This window comes from Gobio gobio, assembly GCF_949357685.1.
Source record: "Gobio gobio genome assembly, chromosome: 23".
NCBI classification, from domain to species: Eukaryota; Metazoa; Chordata; class Actinopteri; order Cypriniformes; family Gobionidae; genus Gobio; species Gobio gobio.
In genome coordinates, this window is record NC_137119.1 from 3,283,186 (window position 1) to 3,308,833 (window position 25,648).

The 25,648-nt window shown below is 38.6% G+C and overlaps 1 protein-coding gene across 2 annotated transcripts in view; it reads right to left on the minus strand.

Annotated features, from left to right (window-relative positions):
* Positions 1-24,844, minus strand: part of cdk13 (cyclin dependent kinase 13) — a 45,941-nt gene extending 21,097 nt beyond the window's left edge. Inside the window, exons 1-7 of one of the 2 annotated variants that reach the window (XM_079805940.1) lie at positions 23,404-24,844; positions 9,008-9,562; positions 7,707-7,880; positions 7,478-7,617; positions 5,373-5,543; positions 5,104-5,293; positions 48-104 (exon numbers count right to left, since the gene is read on the minus strand). In XM_079805940.1, the coding sequence (XP_079662066.1) occupies positions 48-104; positions 5,104-5,293; positions 5,373-5,543; positions 7,478-7,617; positions 7,707-7,880; positions 9,008-9,562; positions 23,404-24,374 (2,258 nt within the window). In that variant the 5' untranslated portion in view covers positions 24,375-24,844. The remainder of the gene's footprint in view (positions 1-47; positions 105-5,103; positions 5,294-5,372; positions 5,544-7,477; positions 7,618-7,706; positions 7,881-9,007; positions 9,563-23,403) is intronic. The other variant, XM_079805941.1, reaches the window with a different exon arrangement.
* Between the last annotated feature and the right edge of the window lie 804 nt (positions 24,845-25,648).

The following is a 25,648-nucleotide window of genomic DNA, read 5'->3' on the forward strand; positions in this document are numbered from 1 at the left end:
TACACAAATCATACCTGCTCGCCGAGTCAAGTCAGGATGATACACACCTCTCTTCAGAGTTGTACAGACGTGCCAATCCAAAATCTGCCAGCTTGATCTGACCCCTGCAGGACAGCACACATTTACACAGAAATCAGATATAATATGAAGTTTCAGTGAAAGTTTATTCACAATGATTTGGACTAATTTACACCATACTTTAGTCCTGTTTAAAAGATGCTAAAGCACTTTTAAATGGAGCAAAAAGTGAAAAAGAACCCTGTGGCGAGGTTGATGAGCGAGAGACGTGGGAGGAGCGAGCAAGACCAGTGCATGATTGATAGGGGTGTAACAGTACACAAAACTGACGGTTCGGTACGTACCTCGGTTTTAAAGTCACGGTTCGGTACGTGTTCGGTACAGCAGTTTTAAAAAATTGCTTTAATTTTTATTAAACAGTGGTTTACAGAAAATTATTTGTCTGACCTTAAATTAATTCAATTATAACTAAAAGTTTCTTAAGGATAATGCTGTAAACTATATAGGGAGCCCTTACTTGCACATTATTCCTATAATATTAAAGGTTAACAACAGAGCCCAAACTATTCAAGTGATATTCATGTTTAGATATATTAATCAACACTCAAATAACACATTGTGTGCAAACATGTAAACTTCACATAAGGCAGTTTATGCATTAACTCTTAAATCTAATTATAAAATTAGTTTTTTTTTTCTCCAATTCGTTGTTGAAATATAATCGTTTATACACAGTGACTGTCATTTTCATGACAGATTTATCTAAACATACATTATATAATCCAGACATCACTAAGATGTTAAGTAGAATTAATATATCTAGGCTAATATTGTGCATATATTTAGTGAAAGTTGATTTCTCTAGTGAATTAACAGCTGTGGACACTGAATGACTTCTGAGGTAAATGATGCTGCGTGACATTGTTTACAAGCTGTTTGGCGTCTTTCCGCTGTTGAAACACTGAGCGATTACACAACATATGATACGTTTCAGTAAGTGTTAATGTATCCTCAATAGTGCTGGGCGGTATGACCAAAAATGTATATCACGGTATTTTTCTAAATTATATCGGTTTCACGGTATATGACGGTATTTTTTCCCCTATACATGACTGGGTGTTAATCACATTTTCTACTGATTAAGATATGAAATACTGCAGGAGATTCACTAGAATGCCCTGTTTTACTGTCATGATGAGTGAATAATGTAGAAAAATTCCACACTAGAGTTAATAAGCCTGGTTTACCAAGCCTCACAAAATGATGCTGTGGAGAGACAACAACCAATAAAACACAGACCTGCAACACACTCAGAGTCATACTTACAGACACCTGAATATTAAAAGTTGAGTTGAGGGCACCTTAAGCATTTTAAAAATCTAACCCTATATAACAACAAACTGCCAATACGAGGAGAAACGCGGATATTTGCAATACATTTAAGAGCACTCTATGAACGAATGACACACATCAGTTTAACACAGAAAGAATAAAGCAATTACTTTTTTGCCCATTCTTCATTGAATTGTCAGTTTATTTATTAATTTACATCATTGTCTTTTGTGTAGCAGAATAACCCATCGTGTGCAGCGCGTTCGTGATCAGACATACGGTTGTATCAGTGTAATCAGTGCACATTTCATTTTAATAAGACGTGATGAAATATGCGCGCGCACACGCTTCTGGTTCATGTCTAGAGCACTAGAGTATGAAATAAGTCCATAAAAAATGTAAACGCGCTCGCTCCGGTCTATATGTGCTATATGATCCATGTGGTGAGCGTTGTTAATCCCATAGCGGCGCTCCGCGCAGAAACCGCTCTCTCTCTCTCGCGCCGCGTGTAGTTCGAATTCCCCACTATAATCAAGGGTTGAATCCGAAATCGCCCCCCATAACCTCAAATATAGCATTATTTGGAGGGGACAGCGCTTTTTAGTGGTGTCCGAAACCCTAGTGGACGTTATTTAGTGCACTCATTCTATCCCGTTGCACCGCAATAACGAGTGTACAGCCGGTGTACACACATTGCCTGTCCGACTTCACGCACGTTTTCATTCACTCCTTCAAATAAAGTGATAACATGAGGAATAATGAATGAGAGTGTAGGATTCAGCCATAGGCGGTGCTGTTAATGCGATCTCAACTGTGCTCTGACTGCTCCTTACTACAGTGCATCAATGAAATGGGTCCCCTCTCAAACAATGACGCGCTGCGCCACGTTCCGAACGTTGTTTAAGCGACATACCGGTATAGCGGTATCATCAAAATTCATATCATAAAATAAATAAATACCGGTATTCGGTATGAACCGGTATACCGCCCAGCACTAATCCTCAACATACCTTAAGATATTAATTCATGTTTATTCTTCTGGAAGAGATGGCGTACACTCGCGCGCCGCGGCCGCTTGAATTGACGCGCCTATACAGTGATCAGTCGTCACATTAAAGAGCGTCAAAGCGGCCTTTATCGCTTGCATTTTGTGATGAAATAGACTGAATACTTAATACGTTCGAGTGGGAACTAGGATTGACGTGTGTTCCACGCTTAAAACAAGCCGACTGTTAACTGTTAAAGATTGCATTCGGAACCGTTCAGTACACGCGCACCGAACCGAAAGCCCTGTACCGAAACGGTTCGGTACGAATACGTGTACTGTTACACCCCTAATGATTGAGGATGAGCGTCACCTGCGAGGCAGGTCTTGTATCCTCTGATGAGGGAGCACGGATGGTATATAAGGACGAGCAACACTAGTGAAGGCCGAGAGAGGACCAGGCCTGGACTGAACGTAGTGTTTTGTTTATGTTTTGTTATGTGTGTGCGCAGAAGTCGTCAGTGAGGAGCTGCCGCTTTTACTTTCATTTTGTATTTATTAATTAAAGTTGTTGAACGTTCAGTCCAGGCCTGGTCCTCTCTCGTCCTTCACTAGTATCGCTCGTCCTTAAATGCCTCCGTGCTCCCTGATGAGAGGACTCGAGAGGATGCTCATCCTCAATCCCGCACCGGTCTCGCTCGCTCCTCCGGCGTCTCTCGCTCGTCAACCTCGTCACAAACCCATTCAACGGTGTAAAACCAGCGATTTTCTTATCACTCTTTTCCAGGGCATTTTCATTTTTACTACGCCTGGAGTAAAAGACAAGGATCCTGCCAAATATTGCTCTCTAAGGGCGTTTTCACATCTGAAAGTCTGCACCAAGATCTGTACCCAAGTTCATGTTTTGATACATTTTATACATTCGGTTAGTTTTGGTTTGGTTTCACATTGCAATTATGCAAGCGCACTAAAGAACTGTACATGATGTACTTGCGTCCTGTCGTCATCGTCATGTGGGCGGCATCTTGACAATGATTGGTTTGTAAATGGACGTGCGTCTGACGTCAGCGTCTTTGACAAGAATGAATGAACAGACGCATATCGTTGCCACTAGTGAACAGTGCGCATTGCTTGACTAATTCTTTATGTTTGGAATGGTTTCGTTTAAAAGTGGACATTTCAAGCTTTCTCTACACATATTTCTCATGTCTGTGAGGCCGAGTTTGGGTTTATTTATGAGACGTGTTCAAGAGCAATGCAGGTGATCACGCCGGCGCCTCCATGTCACGATTGTTGTCTGCTATCGCCCATTTGCTTCTTATTTATTAAATCCAGGCAATTGGCTGATGAAACATTGATTCAAATTAAAAGATACCATGTATACAAATGAAATTCACTTTAAAGAAAGGCTTTCTAAAAAACCAAAACTTAATGAAGTGGTCAAAATCATTTATGTCTTCTGACATATTGCGGATCTTTTCACTTTTCATAATCAATATAGCCAAGATGAAATTTAAAAATAACATAAACAGGAAATTCCTGTAAATGCTCTGAAAGTCCGAACCATACAGAAAACGCTTTCACACTAGAAACAAACTTAGTTCAGTTTGATCCAGACCGAGACTACCTCTTTTTGTCTGACCAAATTTCGTGACCGTAAACTGAAAAGTCCGAAAATACGTCTTTAAAAAAGGCATACAGTTTATGGTCATGACTTAACTATAAAAGCAGTTTTTAACATGAGCTCTTAATCATACATTATGACTATGGAAGCTTGTTTCCACCACAGAATAAAAAGAAAAGGTAGTTCTTGTTCCTTTCGAAATGGACTTTAGATCACACAATTTCGATTTTAGATCTTGAAAACCTGGAAAATGTATATAAACTCGCAATTCAGGGTTCCCACTCTTTTTCAGCAACCATTTTCCAGTACATTTTCAATTTTACTACAGCGGGAATAAAAGACAAGGATCATGCCAAATATTGCTTTCTAAGTCTTTAAAAGCTGTACAGTTTGCGAGTTTACATATTTGTGATATAAACGCGAAAATTGTCGCAAATCTTTTTTCCTCAGAATTTGACTTTATAACTTGCAATTGCAGTTTAGATCTCACAATTCTGAGAAAAGAGGTCAGAATTGCAAGAAATAAACTCGAAACTGCGCAAAAAAAGTCAATTGTGAAGAAAAGGACTATTTCATGCAATTCTGACTTTATATCAAAATGATGTGATTAGGTAGCAGCTTATGAGTTAACATTCACTGCATACATTTGAGCAGTTATAGCATTAGCTATTAAACATCATTATTCAAATACTACTCACACGCATCAAACTCAGCATTCCTGAACATGTGCTTTCTGCAACTAGCGCTAATTGTTTGGGCCAGCGATAAACTCTTTATACTCGGCTAAATAAATAACTTTTTCCCAGACAACAACAAGATTTTCCAGGACATTTTATATTTTCTCTAATTTTCCAGGACTGGAAAATTTGTCATCAATTTTCCAGGTTTTCCAGGACGAGTGGGAACCCTGAAAGTCCAGTAATTTCAATGGAAATCCACGTAATTGGGAGTTTCATGCAAAAGGGAAAAAGTTCCCGATGCAGATTTTGCTTGTGTTCAACTTGGTTATGGTTTCGGGTTTTCAGAGTCGACTTCTGACTCCCCCACCTTAGAGGTCAATAGAATCGACTCCATTTACTTTACATTCATATCTGAGGGTGTGTGTGTCTGAGTATGAAACAATGTGAATGTCTTCTGCACTGACTTGTTATTGAGCAAGATGTTGGAGCACTTGATGTCCCTGTGCAGGAAGTTCTTCTTGTGGCAGTAATCCAGTCCTTCCAGCAGCTGCCTCATGAAAGACTTGATGTGGCTTTCGTTGAAGTGCACGAGCCCTGACTCCAGGAGACCCATCAGGTCGTGGTCCATGTACTCAAACACCAGGTAAAACGCCCCTGTGAGAGGAAAACACATTCATTACGAGGAAAAGAGCCAGCTTCGTCGATAAAGGACGGGTCGCTTCCACTGCCATACCTTTGTCGTTCTTGAAGTCTAAGGCGTCTTCTTTGTCAGTGACGATCTCCTTCATGTTGATGATGCTCTTGTGGTTGAGCTGCCGTAAGATCTTGATCTCCCTGATGGCTGTGATGGGGAAACCCTCCTTCTCGTTGTCCAAACGGACCTTCTTTAGTGCCACCAACTCAGCTGAACAAGACCAGAAAGATGCATTAGCAGCACGACGTGATTAATGGACTCTGACTGCGTTAGCATACAAATCCATTAAGGTCATGGTGAACTTGAGCACAGAGAATGAAGACTATAAGGATATTGTCATGGCATGTATAGACTAGGGCTGCACAATATTGGGAAAAAAAACTGGCATTGCGATATTTTCTGCAAGATATATTGTGATGCAGGAATTTTCACCACTTATATAGCTATATATGTACATAATGAATCATTCTAATTTTGTTGTGGAGTGCATCTGCATAAAAGAAAAAAAACAAAACACTGAGAAAAAGAAGTGTTACTTTCCATTTTATTAAATGGTAAAATCATATTAGGGCTAAAGCATATAGTCTATAGTCTTTCTATTTCAAAATGTCATTAAGGCGAGACACTACTTTTTTTAAATTACAAGATATCACTGTGAAACTTCTCCAGTTTATTACTGGCATAAACATAAGAACAAAAATATATTACAAGTTTTGTGTAAATTAATGTTTTAATATTCAAACAAGGCCTTATATACTAAAATATACGCTCATTTGCATACATTTCCAAAAACAAAATCTGGAAATCGGAAAGGACCAGGTTTAAAATTCTTGGTTGTATTTGTTGATATATTAGATGAGAGGGCTTTAACAGAGGGGATTCTGGGTATCTTATTTTGTGCTTTAGTAAATTAGATAATACTGACAATAGCCTTAAAAAAAAAATCAAATTTCGACATGTTTTTTGGAGTAAAAGGACCTATAACTCAGGATAGGAATGATATATCAACAAATCCCTTGGGAAAAGCCGTCAGAATATAGTTCAGGATAAGACTGGAAGAGTTAGTGCTCCTGAAGTGGATAATCTGACTCTGAGTGTTTGAGGAAAAAACTCATTTTGAGAAAACGGCCTTTACAGTTTTATATTGTATAATTGCATACATTTCTATGAAACCCCCAACCTACAAACTAAATATATATATTCAGTTAATTAATATCAGTAGTGTATAATATAAATAAAACACATGGAAACTGATAAATGAATAAATTATTAATAGCAATAGCCTTAAGCTGAAGAGAACTACCTAAACAAACACACACAACAGTCACACACACACACACACACACACACACTGCAGACGAGCGGTCCCTGTTTGTTGTATATGTCCATCTATAACTATTTGAATCTGATTCTGATGGGGTTTCATCATCTAATCTGTTGTTGTTTACTTTCTTTTTACTAGCTCTTGCTACTTGGTCTTTTCTGTGAATGTTTATGAGCTGATTTCGGTGTTGTCTGCAGTATTTTCTCTCAGGTGGAGAAAACACACGGAAGCGGCAGCTTGTATCACGTAGTGAGAAATTCACATCGACCAATCAGATGTGGTTTTCGGCTGCAAACATTCACCCATATTTTGGATATATCCATATATAAGCCAGCGCTGTGTGTGACACTGAGAGCTTTATAATGATACCACGCATGACATGTTTCTGTGAATGGAGACGCACGGGAGCTCATGTTAGAATAACTTTTGATGATTTCGGGTAGAAATCTAAAGGCGCACGTTGACAAAATATAATGAAATAACCACCTAAATATGTAACGTTGACTTTTTTTTATTTTGACATAAGATTACATGATAAGGGCCCAAAATCTCAACATTGAAACGGAAAAAACTATTTTCACCTGCCGTGTCTCGCCTTAATTCAGAGTTTTTATAAGACCTGCGCAAATAAAACGAATACCATATGATCAGGGTAGTGCAATGTCTAAGGTAACATACTAAACCATAAAATTACTGTAAAAACCACTTTACAGTTCAAATACAGGTTTTCTAAAATGATAAAAGTCACATTTCAGCCTTTAAACGATTTTTAAGAAAAGGGATGGGTCAAAATGATCAATAATTTTGCCATCCACCTTACCTGTGTCTTTGTCCTTGGCTTTGTACACCTGCCCATAAGTGCCTTCTCCAGTGATCCCAATGATTTCAAACTTGTCAACACATCGCTTCCCCCAATCGATCTCGGTTTCCTTGATCTCTCCAAAGCGCGGGCCACAAATTCTGCGATACAACCAGAGAGGTACATTTTTGCATTTGCTAAAGAGAAAACGTGAATGTGATGTGGTAGAAGAGAGCGTTTGACAACATACTTGGGTCTCTTGCGTGGGATGGGCGTCTTTTTATCATCAGGCGGGCTGTGTGGTGAACCGGGGATGACACCCGGGAGCTCTGGAGGAAGAGGGAGGTCCGAGAGGAGCGGGCGGGCTTTCCTTTCGGGTTTGTAGTTTTTCTTCCCTGTGGTTGCTGAAGACTCTTTTAAGCTACTGACATGAAAGAAAGCCATTAGAGAAACTATCAAATATAATGCACAATACAACAAAGTGTGGACCTTAGGGCTGGGCAATATATTGTGGCGATGCTATATTTTTGTATGTAAATATATCAGCATAGCACAATATTACTATATTGTTGACACTTTAGAATGATAAAGAAACACAAAATGCCTATTTCTCTCAAATATTGTTCACAAATCTGTGTTAGTGAGCACTTCTCTTTTGCCGATATAATCCATCCACCATCACGACCAACGTGATCATCTCTGAGCTCAGCCATAACTTCCGCTAAGTGAGGTCAAAATACGAGTCTGGTCATAGATATATCGACCGTAGATGGCTCATTCTACTGATCCGTGCAAGCGGTAATGAGGCATCTATGTATATATCTATGACCAGGCTCGTATTTTGACCTCACTTAGCGGAAGTTATGGCTGAGCTCAGAGATGATCACGTTCATCTGATAAGAGGTAAAATAATAGCATAAATACTGCTGGGTTTCTCTCAGAAACTGATGGTTTGTCTAGATAAAACCCTTATTCATCATCTGGTGTCGTTTAAAGCTGCACTGAAACTGTCATTTGGACCGTTTGGGTACCATTGAAGTCCATTATATGGAGGCAACCCCTGGACTGTTTTCATCCAAAACCTTAATTTCTTTTCGACTGCAGAAAGAAAGTCATGGACATCTTGGATGACATGGGGATGAGTAAATTATCAGCAAAAGTTTATCTAAAAGTGAACTAATCCTTTAAGTTCTGCTTTTCTGATGTATCAAATACTTTTGTCACGCAATAAAATGCAAATTAATTACAATGTGATTTTCTGGGTTTTTGTTTTAGATTCAGTCTCTCACAGTTGAAGTGTACCTATGATAAACATTACAGATTTCTACATGCTTTGTAAGTAGGAAAATACTACTATCAAATACTTGTTCTCCCCACTGTAGTACGTCCTATTTGTTTGTAATTTGCTTCTTATTTTTGATAACGATAACTATTTTGTTACAGTGAAATAAATGTCATATTGAAACGAAATAATCGCACATCCCTAGTTGAACTCATTACTAAGTAATGAGCAAAATAATCGTTTTTCAAACATGAATTTAGAAAACAAACCTGTCGCTTCCATCCACGTGATCCAGGTTGTTTGGTGCTGGTGGAAGGGAGGCTACAGCCGGAGCAGCTGCTTTCTCTCGCTCCTTCTCTTTAACCTGCATAGGCTGTCCTCCTTTCTTTTTGTCCTCCTTTCCTTTGGCGTCTCTGCTGGACTGCGAGGCGTCCGAGCTCCTCTTGCTGGGTCGATCCACAGGGGACTGTGGTTGGCTGGACACTGGAGTTCTGGGGCCCTTCTCGGACACAGGGGGTGGAGATGGAGGTCTGGTCTTCTTGGGGGCGTGGTTGGGGACAGGGCTGGGCTGAGGCGCGGTGGAGGAGGACGAGGAGCCCTTGGTCGGGGTGGAGGCGTTGCTGGAGTTTTTGACGCGGGCGGCTTCAGCGGCTTTAGCCTTCTTCTGCTTGCTGAGCTCGGCGGCCAGGCTGCTCTTCAGGGTCAGGGTGCTGGGCGAGAGGCTGGAGGGCCGGCTGCGGGACCGCGAGTGGCGATGGCGGCTCCGCGAGCGAGAATGGCGTGTGGACTGGTACGGGCTCCTGCTGCGGGACTTCACCGGCCGCCTGAGGGCAACAGAAGAAGGAGTTTATGCTAATTACCTTACTTCCTTAAAGGGTTAGTTCACCCAAAAATGTAAATTCTGTCATTAATTGCTCACCCTCATGTGGTTGGACACCCGTCAGACCTCAGTTCATCTTCAGACACAAATGAAGATATTTTAGTGTAAAGCTGATGCTGAGAAAGGCTTCAGATAGGCCTCCATTGGCATTCAGTACATTTACACTCACAAGACCCATAAAAGGCACTTAAAACATCGTTACAAAGTCCATCTCACCACAGTGGCTCTACAATAATTTTACGAAGTGACGACAGTAGTTTTTGTGCGCAAAAAAAATCTAAATAACGCCTTTATCCAAATGTTCTTGTCTTCCGTGTGTGTCTCCACGACGCATGCGCGAGAATATGAGCAGATCCGGCGTTCGGGAATCCATGAAATGCTCACTTTAGCCCCATTTTGAGAACTACGCCGAGACCTAAAGCACGATCAATGTAGAATTCAACAGCTGAGATACGCGCGTCTTCCTCTGCTTGTAAACAAATCTCTTCTGGGTCATGTGTCCGAACGCCGGATCTGCTCATATTCTCGCGCATGCGTCGTGGAGACACACACGGAAGACAAGAACAAGTTGGATAAAGGCGTTATTTAGATTTTTTTTTGCGCACAAAAACTATTGTCGTCGCTTCGTAAAATTATTGTAGAGTCACTGTGGTGAGATGGACTTTGTAACGACGTTTTTAGTGCCTTTTATGGGTCTTGTGAGTGTAAATGTACTGAATGCCAATGGAGGCCTATCTGAAGCCTTTCAGAGCATCAGCTTTACACTAAAATATCTTCATTTGTGTCTGAAGATGAACGGAGGTCTGACGGGTGTCCAACCACATGAGGGTGAGGAATTAATGACAGAATTTACATTTTTGGGTGAACTAACCCTTTAAGTCATGATTTACTTGTTCCAAACGCATAAAAGCATAATAAATTAAGATTAACTAGTCGAAGATTAACCAAGTCTTGTAAAGAAATATGATCACTTGATATATAAATGGAGTGTTTATGTGCATAAAGATTTAAAGGGTTAGTTCACCCAAAAATGTAAATTCTGTCATTAATGACTGACCCTCATGTCGTTGAACACCCGTCAGACTTTGAAGCGACGAGAATAGTTTGTGCACAAAAAAACCCTAAATAACGACTTATAGTGATGATATAGCGATTTCAAAACACAGCATCATGAAGCTTCGAAGCGTTATGAATCAGTGAGTCGATTCATGATTCGGATCACGTGTCAGACCGCCAAACTGCTGAATCGACTCACTGATTCATAACGCTCTGAACCGCTGAATCGACTCACTGATTCATAACGCTTCGAAGCTTCATGAGGCCGTGTTTTGAAATTGTCATCACTTTATAAGTCGTTATTTAGGGTTTTTTGCGCACAAAAACTATTCTCGTCGCTTCATAAAGTTATTGTAGAGCCGCTGTAGTGAGATGGACTTTGTAACTTTAGTCTTTAGTGTCTTTCTAAGGGTCTTGAGAGTGTAAAGTGCATTGAGCCAATGGAGGCCTTTCAGAGCATCAGATTTACACTAAAATATCTTCATTTGTGTCTGAAGATGAACGGAGGTCTGACGGGTGTCCAACCACATGAGGCTCAGTCATTAATGACAGAATTTACATTTTTGGGTGAACTAACCCTTTAAATTGAATCTGTGCATTATATAAAGCAATCTCATTGCTTCACAAGACCACTTCATATGCAGGGCTCCAGATTAACATTTCACCCCTTTTCCACCATCATGAACCGGTGCTAGTTCAGTGCTAGAGCTAGTTCAGAGTTGGTTCGACTGACGAGCCTTCTAAGAACCGGTTCGCCTTTCCACAGGCTAGAGCATTTACTGTCTCTGAGGGAAATGTTGCAGTTCGTTCTGCCTCTTCAAAGGAAGATTACAAACGGCGAACGCCAAATGATTACACACGACGATTTTGTTTTGGTGGCTTGCTTGACGATGTGAGTAAGTTACAGGACTATTTCACTTTAATGGTATCGTTAGACTTTAAAAAAAAAAAAAAAAGATTTATTTGCCTAAAACTTATGGAGCTATTCCTAGATGTTTTGATACTCGCGCTGCCTGAGCTAACACTGACAGGCGGTTGTCATGTCGCCTGGAACTCGTGCTTCTTCGGTTGTGGAGCCGCGCGCAAAGATACAAAATTTGATGTGCACACCGCCTAGCAAAATGGGGTCTCGCGCACTCAACGCACACTAGGGTTGTGTCGATGGACGATATCCCCTTCTATAGTTAAACTAAAAACTTAACAGGGATTGCTTTGTAAATTAAATTGAGTATAACTAATGCATATTTTAAATACTGTAGTCTATGCCAGATATAGCCTAAATTTTGAAATAATAAACGAGGCTCAAACATCCATTTCATAAGCATGCGTGTTTATTTCAGCACTTCCGTGAGTGAAACAACACACTACAGCCTCTTAAACATTTAAACAATTATCAGTAAATAATGGTAACCTAAAGAATATAAGAAAATTAAATATTAGTTTAAAAGAATTTAGTTTCATAGCCTAGCCTATTTCACCGCAAAGATGTGTGTGAAATGCGCTATTCAAATAAACTTGACGCGCCTTACCAAGTCTAATAAGCACAAAATGTGCTAAATCAAATTTGAAGTAAAAAGGTAGCCTATTCGTCTTAGTGTTTTTTCTACTTTCCCACAGAAAAGGATGTGAATGGGTATAATATAATTAATTATAAACAAACGAAAGGAAGAAACGTTTATAATTCCCTGTGAAAACGGGTGCAACGCAAGTAAAGATTTGAGAAAAATAACGAGATGTGTCCATGTCCAGTGGGATAAAATGGACTAACGTTAGGCCTATTTTTAATCGCAAATCGCAAAATAGAATGGCTGCGGTGTAACATTTAACTGCGAATTTATTCCCTTTGTAAACAAAGCTTTGTGCTTCACTCCTGTGGTATTATTCACGTAAAGCAGCATTAACATACAAAACACTGGGTTAATAACGAAATTATAGTTTTGAAGTAGGCTAGAAAATATTTATGTAAAGAGATAAAAGTGCACAACTCTTCTTAAGCGGAAGGAAGCTACTTCTTTCCCTCACGTGCAACCTAGCGCGGACGAGTCATTATTTGGGTTAGTAAAATAATATAGTTTTTAAGTAGAAAATAGTATTTATGTAAAGAGATAGTAAAATACAGATATAGTAAATTATATATTTTTATTTTTAAAAAACGACGATATCATCGTCCACCACGATGTTTTACTGTAAACATCGTCAACTGCCAATTTAAGAGACATCGCACAACCCTAATTCGCACTACCGCCCGCTCCGCGTTGACGACATTTTTGCCGCGCGGACGTATCGAGTTAAACAAGGCTTAAAGCTACACTGAAGTCAGCAGTTTGATAAATGCAAATTAATTCTTCAGCTTAATCTTTGTGTGCTAAAAAGGCACATAAGTTCCTGTAGAGATCGCAATACATATTCTCCTTTTTTTGCCAAATAAATGAAAAGCATGTCATCATTTCTCTCTTGCTGTATCAAAATCTCCCCTAGCTTTCCTCAGAGATGGTCCCAATAATGCGCTTAAAGTCAAGCCAAATTCAGTTTGTGCATGATTACATGATAATTTTTTTAATACTTTATCCTAAATTGTGGATAATTAAGCTAAATATCACATGCTGAAGTAAATTAAACAACATGAACCGTACAGAACCGAAAACCGGGAGCCTAAAACCGTGATACGAATAGGGATGGGCAACAGTGGTCGAGTAATCGAGTACTCGAACGTGACAGCGATCATCGATCATGAGAATGATGATCGCCCTGAAAAAAATATATTTGTCTCTTTTATTGGTTATTGCATCGTTTTGCGGAGGTCTGATTGGTTAGCGTTTTACAGCCTCCAGACCGCGGCGAAATAAAGGCGTGCACTGCAGTGATGTCTGGAATCATGAGATCATTAAATGGTTAGTGCAAGATGTGCAGCGCCAATCTGTCATAGCCTACATAGCATTATAATGAAAACACGATGGAAATAGTATGCTGTAAATGATCTGTGCTTAGTTCCCCGTGTATCAGCTGATCCACAGAGAAACTAGCGAGACTCAGACTAGCGCGTGAAGTTCATGTGAGCATCCGCGTCCTTTTCTGCAGATGCACGTTGAAAGATACTTTTATGTTGTCTATCTGATTAATCTAATATAAGAAGCGTTTGGTTGAGCTTAAGCTAGAAAAGCGCTGCCGTTAATTCTCTTCAGTTTCAGCTCAAACGCATATTTCATGCTCGACATGATGGTTTAGAGACGGTCATATTCTTTTCAGATAGGCTATTTCTTTCTCAGAATCATTGATATTAGTAATGCAGCAGTGCTATACTGTTCTCATATTTTTTAACAGTAGACCTAGTTTATTTAAAGTTGGTTTTTCGCTATGAGTTCGAAAACGCGCAGTGATGTCTGTAAACGCTTCGATCATGAATAATACAATTAAGTGCATGATGTGCAGAGTCAATCTGTCAAAGCATTATAATGAGAACACGATTTTAATAAAATGTTTCTGTGTGCTTTCGTTGTCCGTGTATGAGCGTTGTTAAGGGAAGAGCGCATTTAAAATGTTCCGTTTCAAACCCTTCGCCTGTCAAATCTAGCACGCTGAAGTTCACGTGCGCATTCACGTCCTTTTGTGTTGATTTATGTCGTAATAGGTTCATAATAATCTTCATATTAACATTGATATAGGGTGCGTTTGGTTGAGTTTATTAACCAGCTAGCAAGCTCTGCAGGGTGGAGTTATTCCACAGTTTCAGCTCAAAGGCGATGCTCGATATTACTGACTTGGTTATTTGAGACGGTCATTTTATAAAGATGTTTCTTTTTCAAAGACATTTATGCATCATAATCTAGCAGTTATTTTTTGTTTTATATGTTAATGTTTTCATATACCTGTTTTCATGTCACGTTTGTATTTGTCAACAACCATTTTCATAACAGTATTTTCATTATCTCAATGACGGACATGCCCCGCCCCCTGCACATGCCCCGCCCCCTTCACATGCCCCACCCCCAAGTACTCGAGTACTCGTTTTTGAGACCTATCGATGATCGAAATGAGAAATTGACAAAAATGCCCATCCCTAGATACGAACCGTTTTACTGTCACTTCAGCAGCTCCAGGCACGTGAACAAAAGCGCCGATCTCATTGGTCGGCCAGTTAACGCGCCGCGTCAAAATAAAAAACGAACCCACTGCGTTTTTTTTTTAATTACGCTTTTACGCCTGCCGTTTTGCACACTCACATTGTCGGCCTTTGTTTAGTCACGAGGCGTTAAACGTCGGCGAAAAACGCGCACGAAAATCGTCCCGGTGTGAACAGGCCTTGAGAGTCCATTGCTTTTATTGTTTTTGGTTGTTTTGTTCATTTATTATGGAATTTTTTTTAATCTGTTTTCAGTGTTAAATAGTCTTTAGAAATAAAAGTTTATTGATCTTTGAAAAGGTGAACCTGCATTATTATGCCAATATCATTATTTTAGATGAAAAGGGTCTCAAAACGACAATATTATTGTTTATCGCAATCATTTCTTGGTCAATTTATCGTCCAGCAACATTTGTTATCGTGACAGGCCTAGCGATGAACAGTGACTGTCAAACTGTAATTACAATAAAGCACTGTAAAAGTAACATGGAAGTCGTCTACACAACAAGCTCACTAGTTTTGCTCAAGTCATGCATTAGAATTGTGTAACACAAAAAAACGAAATAGTCGGAATAATTTTTCCAGCACGACGGTTTACTGTTTTCACTGTATTACTGTAAAAGACATGATTATAACATGACAGACCACAAACTTTTGAACACTAGCATACGTGTAAACTGGTTTGGCTATTCAATCAACTTAACAAAAAAAACTAAATAAATACAAATTCATCAGCCATCAAACGCTCAACATGGAAAACATTAGGCATTTATCAAATGTGTTTAGTTCAAAGCAATATTCAAATACAGAGATCAGATAAAGGTTGGTTTCCTGCACTTGTTATGAAACCACTTCAGGCTTTTTACAATGTGTTCTGAGAGACTTTAATCGCTTTAAGGAAAGATGGAACTGAATATCAGTTTCATCACCAAACCGGCATTTGCAAAAGGAACTTTTAAATGCAATAAAAATGCACTTAATTTGCTTCTCAAAATGAGATTATACTTATCTGGCTTCTATTATAGCATTATGCAGCATTATGCCTAATATAACAACTGACAGTCTTTTATAAAAACACATCGGGTGGAAAGCTTAGCTTTAGCCCACGGCTCGCCCTCCGCTATTAAGCCTCCGATTCACATGAGTGAGAGTGTAAGAGTGTGTGTGTGTGTGTGTGTGTGTGTGTGTCTTGATAGCATGTGGAAAGAGTCAACAGTGGGTGGGAAGACTGTTTGAAGGTCAAACAAATCAACTCAAAATGTCTCCTACACTTCTGTGATGACAATAACAAAGCAGAGGAAGAAAGACTGAGCTGAATGAGTATTCATTTGAATTAAGAGTTGGAAAGAATTGTGGACTAGAGTTATAAAGACATGGGCAAGTGATCTCTCTCCCGAAACGAAAGCCAAAGTGTTGAATCGGATTGCTTTTATAGTGCTTTTGAAGACAGAATTACAGACGCAGTGTTGCTGAAATTACAAGATAGATTTGATGTGATAATCTTTGTTGATTCATTTAAATAATAAACATTTGCGTTAATTTCCCGCTTTATGAACCCCAAACTTGCGAGAGTGAGTAAAATTACCCTCACCAAAATCCAGACCCTGTATGGTATTGATTTAAAGCTACACTGTGTGATATTTTCCCCCATCTAGTGGTGAAAAGGTATATGACCATCCAGTGAATATTAGTTTCTGTTCCTCTCAATTCCGATTTCGTTTTAACTCCTACGGTGGCCGATTTAGTCCAAGATTAACATGACTTCCAGTTCGACCTCGTCCACATTGGACACGGAGCCATCGAGTGTTAAAACGCCAAAGGCAAAGCTGGAATTTACGGGAATGTCCCTCTTTGGCTAATGTACTTTCAAGATGGAGGAGCAACATGGCGACCCGCATTCGAACCCTCACCCGTATGTATTTACAATGGCATATTATAAACTTACGAGAATACTTTAGTACTTGAAAGAAGTAAATATACATTAATGAGCACATATATTTTTGAAAGAACTAAGTGTTTTTAGCTAAGAGTAAACTAAAAAAGTTACACAGTGTAGCTTTAATAATAGCGGTACTTCTGTATTAGATTGTGGTACCGAAGCCAAAGTTGTGGAATCGAGCCGTCCCTATATCAACATCAGATTATGAACACAACTTGTTTAGATTTATGGCTTTGTTCTTGCCGTTTTAGAGTAAAACATGTTTTTGAACATATACATTTCGTATGAACATTTTTTTTGGCATTTTTCATGATAAAGCAGGGCTCGACATTAACGCTTAAGTGGATTTTTTGAAGGGGCAAGTGAAAAATTATTTTTACGGACAAGTATCCTGGTTAAAACGTCAAGTTCAAAACAAAAAATAACTAGGGAATCACCAAAGTGCAATAATGATTCTGCATTCAGTGTAAGTGGAGATCGATAGTGGATAATAATATAAAACTAACTGACGTTAATAAGTTTGCGCTGTTGATGCTCGCGCAGCCTCTCGAGGAGAAAATCGAAAACAAATGAGCGCCGCTCACACACAGAAACTCAGTTAACACACACAGTTAAAATTGTGCAGTTATTATATTTATAACATATGATACAGTTAAGCAACATTACACTAACAAGAGTATTGTTTTCCTGAATACCATCACGTCTGAAAATGCCGTTGATTTCATACGCCAGTTCCATAAACAATTAATTAACATGAAGTCACTTACATTTCAGATGCAATATGGACTGTTTTTGTTCGAATTCAGCAGCGAAAATAGTTCCAAACAAAGATCACAGCAGAACCGTAACCCATCTCACAGCATCAGTGTGTGTTAGTGAATGATTCAGCGCTTTAATGAATCGGTTGAATCAAAGATTCACTGGCCTATTCGCAAACGACCGCCTAATTCTTGAATGATTCAGCCGTTTGAACGAATCGACTCTGACTCGCTCATTAAGACCATCACATGCTGCCCCTACTGGTGGTTTAGTTTCATCTTTCCAACATTTCTTATTTGTATATTCAAAAATATTTAAAATAATCTCATATTATTTAATGCAGTTGTAATTTTTCAGTGTAAATAATTTTATTTGATTGGTAACAGCCATTAGTGTTGTATTCTAATCTAATTTATAGATCAAATTTAAATATATAAAATGAAAGCTGAAGCATAGCCTATATTTAATAAGATTAGGGGGAAAATGCCCTTTATAAAAAGGTACAAATATCACAAATATGCAGATTTAAATATGTCAAAGCTGATTAAACACTGGTGAGAATATTGCTTTAGAATAAATTATATTAACAAAAAAACTTTTTTTAAACTTCAGCAATAATCTGCCACGTCTTTGAAGAGAGATCAAACTTCAGTCTTTGCGCCAAAGTATTAAAGATTTTGATGCTCAAAAAGTGAATAAATGGATTATAACTACAGCATAAATACAATTTAGTACCATAAAATCTCCTAAAAATACAAAATATTATCAAACTAAAATATAGTACATTCATTTCATTGAAATATTGTTTTGTGACAAACGCATCTCCATCATGTTTTGTTTGTATAAAATTCTGCTATTATTCAACTTCATTTAAAGCAACTTTTCACACTAGCAGTCAAATATTTTAATCTATAGACGCTTGTTTCCGCCAACAAAAAACAAAAAAGTAAAAAATACACTTTTTCCCCTCGCAATTGCGAGTTATAAAGTCCAATTCTGAGGGAAAACATTGTGAATTTATATCTCTCAGTTCTGAATTAAACTCGCAATTGTAAGAATGTCAGAATTGTGGGATAGTTGACAAATATGAAGTGAACATTTTTACTAATGGCAACCAGTTGATGGACTTTAAGAATATAGAACCCAGTGTCACAACAACAGGACCAAAAAAGTTAAATATTTGAACAATTCTGAGACAAAATCTCCCCATGTGCTTCAGTAACATGACCTTCAATGGGGTCCTTCAACTAATTAAAGGTGTCAGGGGAATTGCCCGATTTAAAAATCAGGATATGGTGTCACACCGGAGGACAAAAATCAAGATCCTTGGTTTTTAGAAATATATGGATGAAAAAAATGATTGGCATTTAATAAAACAGACGCTTCGCCACTGAAGCATAAGGTTTGATCTGCATTCTGCCCAGCTTTGAGATAGAGCTTCACAGTTTTTGCACTCCATTCGACTTTCTGAATAAAAAGTTTTGAAATTTACAACACAATTTAAATGAGCTGTCCCAGAATCAGAATAATATGTGAATAACTCAATACTGACAATGTCAGATAGAACCTTATAATTCCAAGGGGACGACTTCAAAATGATGCCTGAGGTATTTATTAATATTTGTTAGGGATGCACGATATATCGGCAACATATCGTTATCGGCCGATAAATGATTATTTTTGATGTTATCGTTATCGGTCCAATAAGAAAATTTGACCGATATAGTCAAGCCGATAGATAATGTATTATTTCCTTCAGCTGAGACGGACGCGCTGTCCACCATGATGGGTTTGAATTGCTCTAAATATGTTTGGAATCATTTCGAAAAGGAAAATACAGTTATGTGCAACATGTGCAGCGCAAGTCTTCTATAATCTACATAAAATGATAATGAGAATAGAATAGGCTGTAAAAGAGCGTTGTGTTTCAGCGCGTTTGTTGAGGGAAGAGCGCGCCCACGGAGTTACACCTTCATGACGAGCACAGTCAAGTTCGCTTGTGCATTCACAGCCTTTTGTGCCATTGTAAGTTGTAATATTATATTTATTATTATTCTGTGTATGTAATATCATATAGGATGCGTTTGGTTGAGTTAATAAACGATGCAGTAAAGCACTTCATTGTACCGGTTAGCTTCAGCGCGCGCCCACGGAGTTACACCTTCATGACGAGCACAGTCAAGTTTGCTTGTGCATTCACAGCCTTTTGTGCCATTGTAAATTGTAATATTATATTTATTATTTTGTGTATATAATCCCATATAGGATGCGTTTGGTTGAGTTAATTAACGATGCAGTAAAGCACTTCATTGTACCGGCGCGCGCATTTCAAACAGAAATGCACAGCATTAATAACTACTGGGGCTGTCCTATACATAACACTGCAATGAGAATATTTCTGTTATAAAACGTAGTGAATTCTCTGGGTTTAGTTGTTTTTCAGCGCGCTGTTGTGGGAAGCGTCAACAACGCATTCTGACCAGCACAGTCAAGTTCGCTTGTGCATTCGCGTCGTTTTAAGCATATGTAAGTCGTAATATTACGTTTTTGTAGTATAAACATCTGATTAAAGTCATATAGGATGCGTTTCGTTGAGTCAATAACCCGCAGCGCTTCACTGTACCGGTGATCATCTTACGTTTCAGCACGCTCTCAAACAGGGGAAGAGCATCCACAGGAGTTATAACCCTTCACCTATGCGTGATTTTGTGCTAATATAAGTTGTAATATTATATTTATTTCGTATAAATATCTGATTGTTCTCATATATGATGCGTTTAGTTGTTAATTAACCTTCTAAGCGCTTCAGTTTATGGTTGTTCGTTCATTCTCTCCAGCTTCAGCGCGCTCTCACACAGCAACATTATTCCTAATAGACTAGACTAATATTACAGATGTTTACTATTACTGTAATATTAAACATATTTTTTTTTTTCAAAAACACAGAAGCATTAATTTTTATAATTAGCACTTTTATTGTTCTCGTATCATTTCCATCAACAATATGGTTTGATTAAAACCATTTCTTTATCGTTTGTGCGGAGGTTATTTCATGCACTTGCATTCTGATTCTTTATTATGCAGCCTAAGTAATGCTGTTCAATTACTTGTTTGCATTATTTAGGTATATTATTTGTATTTTTTAGACAATATAATTTTTGGTAACATTTTACAAATAAGGTCTCATTTTATTAATGCATTAACTATCATGAACAAACAGAGAGCAATAACCTTTGTTTCTTTTAGTAATAAAATGTTTGTGTTTTGTAACAGTCCATTCACAGTTCATACCTAATGTTAAAAGACACAACTTTGGGTCTGAATATGTTGAGATTAACATGAACTAAAATTAATAAATCCTGTTGAAGTATTGTTCATTCATTGTTGGTTAACTAATACTAACAAAAATTAAACCTTATTGTAAAGTGTTAAAAAAAAAAATTTGGCCATAGGAGTGTAAAATTAATTTGAAAAGGTAAGGAATCTCACACTGGTTCGAATAGGCTACTGTAGTGTACAGGTTTGATTTATGTTGTGTGTTTGGGACATGGCTTTTAATGGTGAGCCTTTTGTTTTTGTAATCAGACTCTCAGAGTTTATTAAAATTTGTATTTAGATTTATCGGCCAATATATCGGTTATCGGCTTTCAAATATTAAGAATTATCGGTTATCGGTACCGGCCAAAATGTTCATATCGGTGCATCCCTAATATTTGTACGTTTCTTTTTAATATTATAAAAGTTGTAATGTACTGAACCATTCGAGACAGTAACACCACAGGACAATTTGGAGAATAAAACAAATGTAAAAGATAATTGTGACTTTTTTCCTCACAATTGCGAGTTATAAAGTCTAATTCTGACGGAAACATTGTGAATGTAAAATCTCTCAGTCCTGAAATAAACTCGCAATTGTTAGAAAATGTCAGAATTGTGAGATTAAAAGTCAGAAAATATTTTTTTTCTGCTATTATTAAATTAAAGTAACTTTTCACCCAAGCAGTCAAATATATGAATCTATAACAAGCTCATTTCCACCACAGAATAAAACAAATGTAAGAGATAATTGTGACTTTATTCCAGTTATAAAGTCCAATTCTGAGGGAAAACATTGTGAATTTCTCTCACAGTTCTGACTTGGTGACAATTGTAAGAAAAATGTCAGAATTGTGAGAGAAAAAAGTAAAACAAAAAAACCTTTTCTGCCATTTCTTAATTTAAAGTAACAACTTTTCACCTGAGCAGTCAAATATTTGATTCGATAGATGCTTATTTCCACCACAGAATATTAAAAGTATAAAATAATTACAACACTCATTTCTCACACAATTCTGACTTTTTTCCACGCAATTACTAGTTAAAAAGTCAAATTCTGAGGAAAAAACATTCTTACAATGTAAATTTATATCTCACAGTTCTGAAATAAACTCGCAATTGTAAGAAAATGTCAGAATTGTGAGAGAAAAAGGTCAGAAAATAAATGTTTCCTGCCATTATTAAATGAAAGTAACTTCACCCGAGCAGTCAAATGTTTAAATCTATAGACGCCTGTTTCCACCACAGAATAAAACAAATGTAAAGGATAATTGTAATTTTTTTCCTCACAATTGCGAGTTATAAAGTCCAATTCTGAGGGAAAACATTGTGAATTTATCTCTCAGTCCTGAATTAAACTCGCAATTGTAAGAAAAATGTCAGAATTGTGAGACAAGTCAGAAAAAATTCAAGTAACTTTTCACCCAAGCAGTCAAATATTTGATTCAATAGACGGTTATTTCCACCACAGAATATTAAAAGTAAAAAAATAATTGCGACGTTCTCACATAATTTTGACTTTTTTCCTAGCAATTCCGAGTTATAAAGTCTAATTCTGAGGAAAAACATTTTCTTACAATGTGAATTTATACCTCACAGTCCTGAATTAAACTCGCAATTGAAAGAAAATAAAAAAAATTAGGAAAATTCACAAAATATTTTTTTTCCTGCCATTATTGAATCAAAGTAACTTTTCACCCGAGCAATCAAATATTTGAATCTATAGACACTTAATTCCACCACGGAATAAAGCAAAAATGTAAAAGTAATTGCGACTTTTTTTCTCACAATTGCGAGTTATAAAGTCCAATTCTGAGGGGGCGAGTCTTTTACAATAAAAAATGAACTCGCAATTGTAAGAAAATATCATAATTGTGAGACAAAGTCATAAAAAGTTCAATTAAATTAACCTTATAGTTACACCCTAACAGTCAAATATTTGATTGAATAGACGCTTATTTCCAGCACAGAATATTACAAAATAATTGCGACGTCCTCATACAATTTTGACTTTTTTTATCCTCGCAATTGCGAGTTATAAAGTCTAATACTGAGGGAAAACATTGTGAAATTACATCACAGTTCTGAAATAAACTTGCAATTGTAAGAAAATGTCAGAATTGTGAGATAAAAAGTCACAAAATTATTTTTTTCTGCTATTTTTAAATTAAATTAACTTTTCACACTAACAGTCAAATATTTTAATCTATAGATGCTTATTTCCACCACAGAATAAAACAAATTTAAAAGATAATTGTGACTTTTTTCCTCGCAATTGCGAGTTATAAAGTCTTTTACAAAAACAATTAACTCGCAGTTGTAAAAAAAATATCAATTGCGAGATGGAAAAAAGTCTCAAATTACTTTTATTTAATTTCTTAGTGGCGGAAACAAGCTTCCATGACTCAACTCGTCGCTCTCCAGTCTTGATTCAAACAGGATTCGATTCGAATATTCGAACCGACTCAAACGAACAATCGAATCGAACATCGCGAGTTCTTGACGTTAAACCCAATAAAGTCCACAGTGTTTACAAAGCATGTGTAGTTACTAACACACAACCACACACTAATAACCGTGAGTGCCTCGCGCTTACCTGACGTCCGGGCTGGGGCTCAGCGACTTCCTGTAGGGGCTCCTGGAGCGTCTTCTCTGGGCGAACGGGCTCCCGGTGATCTCGCCCTGCTCGTAGGGCCCGTAGCTCGGAGACCGGCGCCAGTACGGGCTGGACGGCGAGCGCTTCCTCTTACTACTCGGGTACGAACTCGGTGACTTCGAGACGTTGTAGGCACCGTACAGCTCTGAGTCCCGACCGTAGTAGGTCGAGCTCGGAGACAGCCTCCGGGGGCTCCTCCGCGAAATGAACGGGTAGTTTGTGTTCGGGGACTGGTATCCATAGGAATAAGACGTCCCGTAGGGACTTTCGGCTGCTTTGAAGCTCGGACTGCTCCTCCGGTAGGCCCGGAGCTCCTCCCGCTCGTCCCGGTACGCCTGCGGCGGTTCCCTATACGCAGACGGGGGGTCCTTCTCCGATTTGGACTTGCTTTTGTGTCGCTTTGAGTCCTTTTTGTCCGGTTGGGACGCGGCTGGAGGCTTCCTACCGTTGCTATCGTGGTTTTTCACGTCCTGCTCCCGGTTGGACCGGTTCCTCTTCATCTCCTTCTCCTGCCGGCCTTTCTCCGCCGATGCCCCGGTTCCGTCTCTCCTCCGTGAGGACGCGTTCTGCTCCCTCGCGCCGCCGTAGCTCGCGTCCTGAAGCTCCACCGAGAGCGTGTCGGTTCTGGGCGACGGGCTACCGGAGAAGCGCTCGGACTGCGAGCTCACGTCGTCGTACTCCACTAAAGTCCGCACATCTCCGTCATAAACCACCTCTTGCTGCTGCCACGACTGCTGCTGCTTCTCCCGGGCGTGCTTGTGCTTCTTCCTCCGGGACGAGGACGACGAGGACCGTCCCTTCTCCCGGTGCCGCTCCCGGTGGCTCTTGCTCCGTCTCGCCTCGCGCTGGCTCCTTTGTGGCGGCGGGCTTCTCCCTCGGCCCTCGCGGGGAACGATCTCCGGGTTAGGCATTTAATATCCCACTTTTATCCACTCGTGTTTCAGTACAAACAAAGCAAAACATTTGAACCGCACTTTAAGCGCTAGTTAGCACCGCTAGCATCCGAGCGACCGTTATCATCCAGATCTCACCGAATCCATCGCATCTAACCATCCCGACGCACATCGATCGGATAAATTGTCGAAAAGACTCGGAGATGTCAAGTTATAATCCAGTTCCGCGCGTATGATGAAGAGCTTGTGTTAGCAGCCCGTGCTAACTTAGCAAACAACCGCCGTTAAATGAACCTCCATGGCTCGGGTAGCGCGGTCCTCCAAGTGACGGGTTAAAAACGTCTTGTTTTCTGCGCCTGGTGAGATTTCTGAAGGGAATATCCCATCGAAAATGTCAGCTAAATCCACACATACTTATGCGGGGCTGAAACTTCTTGTCGCCCTCTCACACCGACTCACTAACAAGGAAGTAGCCCGCATGCTAGGTCAGCGCGGAGTTCAGAACGGCAGATTCCACACAATGGAAAAAAACAAAAATTCGGTTTGGCCTGGAGAGCTGCGCTCGTGTATAATTTTTACATCAGTAGAATCTCAATGAAACCAGTAAATAAATCAGCTGGTGATGGGGCTAAATTAAGCTGTCATCATTCAATGTGCAAAAAACAAAAGTCGCGAATCACGCACGCTATTACACAGGCCTTTGCTCTCTGAGGCCTTGCAATCACGTGCCGCCAGCAGCAGAGGGCGCCACCACGCGCCTCCATCGCACACGTGAGGCTTTAAATCTGTGCAACAGTTGAGAAATTAACCTGTTATAATTCTGCTTTATGATAATAATCCCGTTGGTGGTGATTGATCTCGTATCAAAATGATTAAATTAGTCACTAATATTTGCTGATTAAATGCGTGTCAAAATATTAATAACTATTATCCACTTACTATGCAATAGTTTTTTTTTGTAAATAAAAAAGGTTGAGGCATAAGAAATTAATAATTTCAGTTTTTTTTTCAGTTTAAGTCAGGATGATAATTAATAATAATAATAATCACATTAGAATAATAATTGATATGCTTTTCATTTATATGCATTTTCAAAACAAGTGACAGACCATAATAAAAAAATCAACTTTAAATAACTTTAGCGAGAGAAAAAAACAATTAGACAAATTTCTCGCCGGTTATATAAAATATACATTTTGTTTTTGTTTTATTTGTTTATTAAAATAATAATAACCATGCTTTTAAAAATGCTTTAAGGATCACAAACTATTATAAAATGTATTTGAAGAATA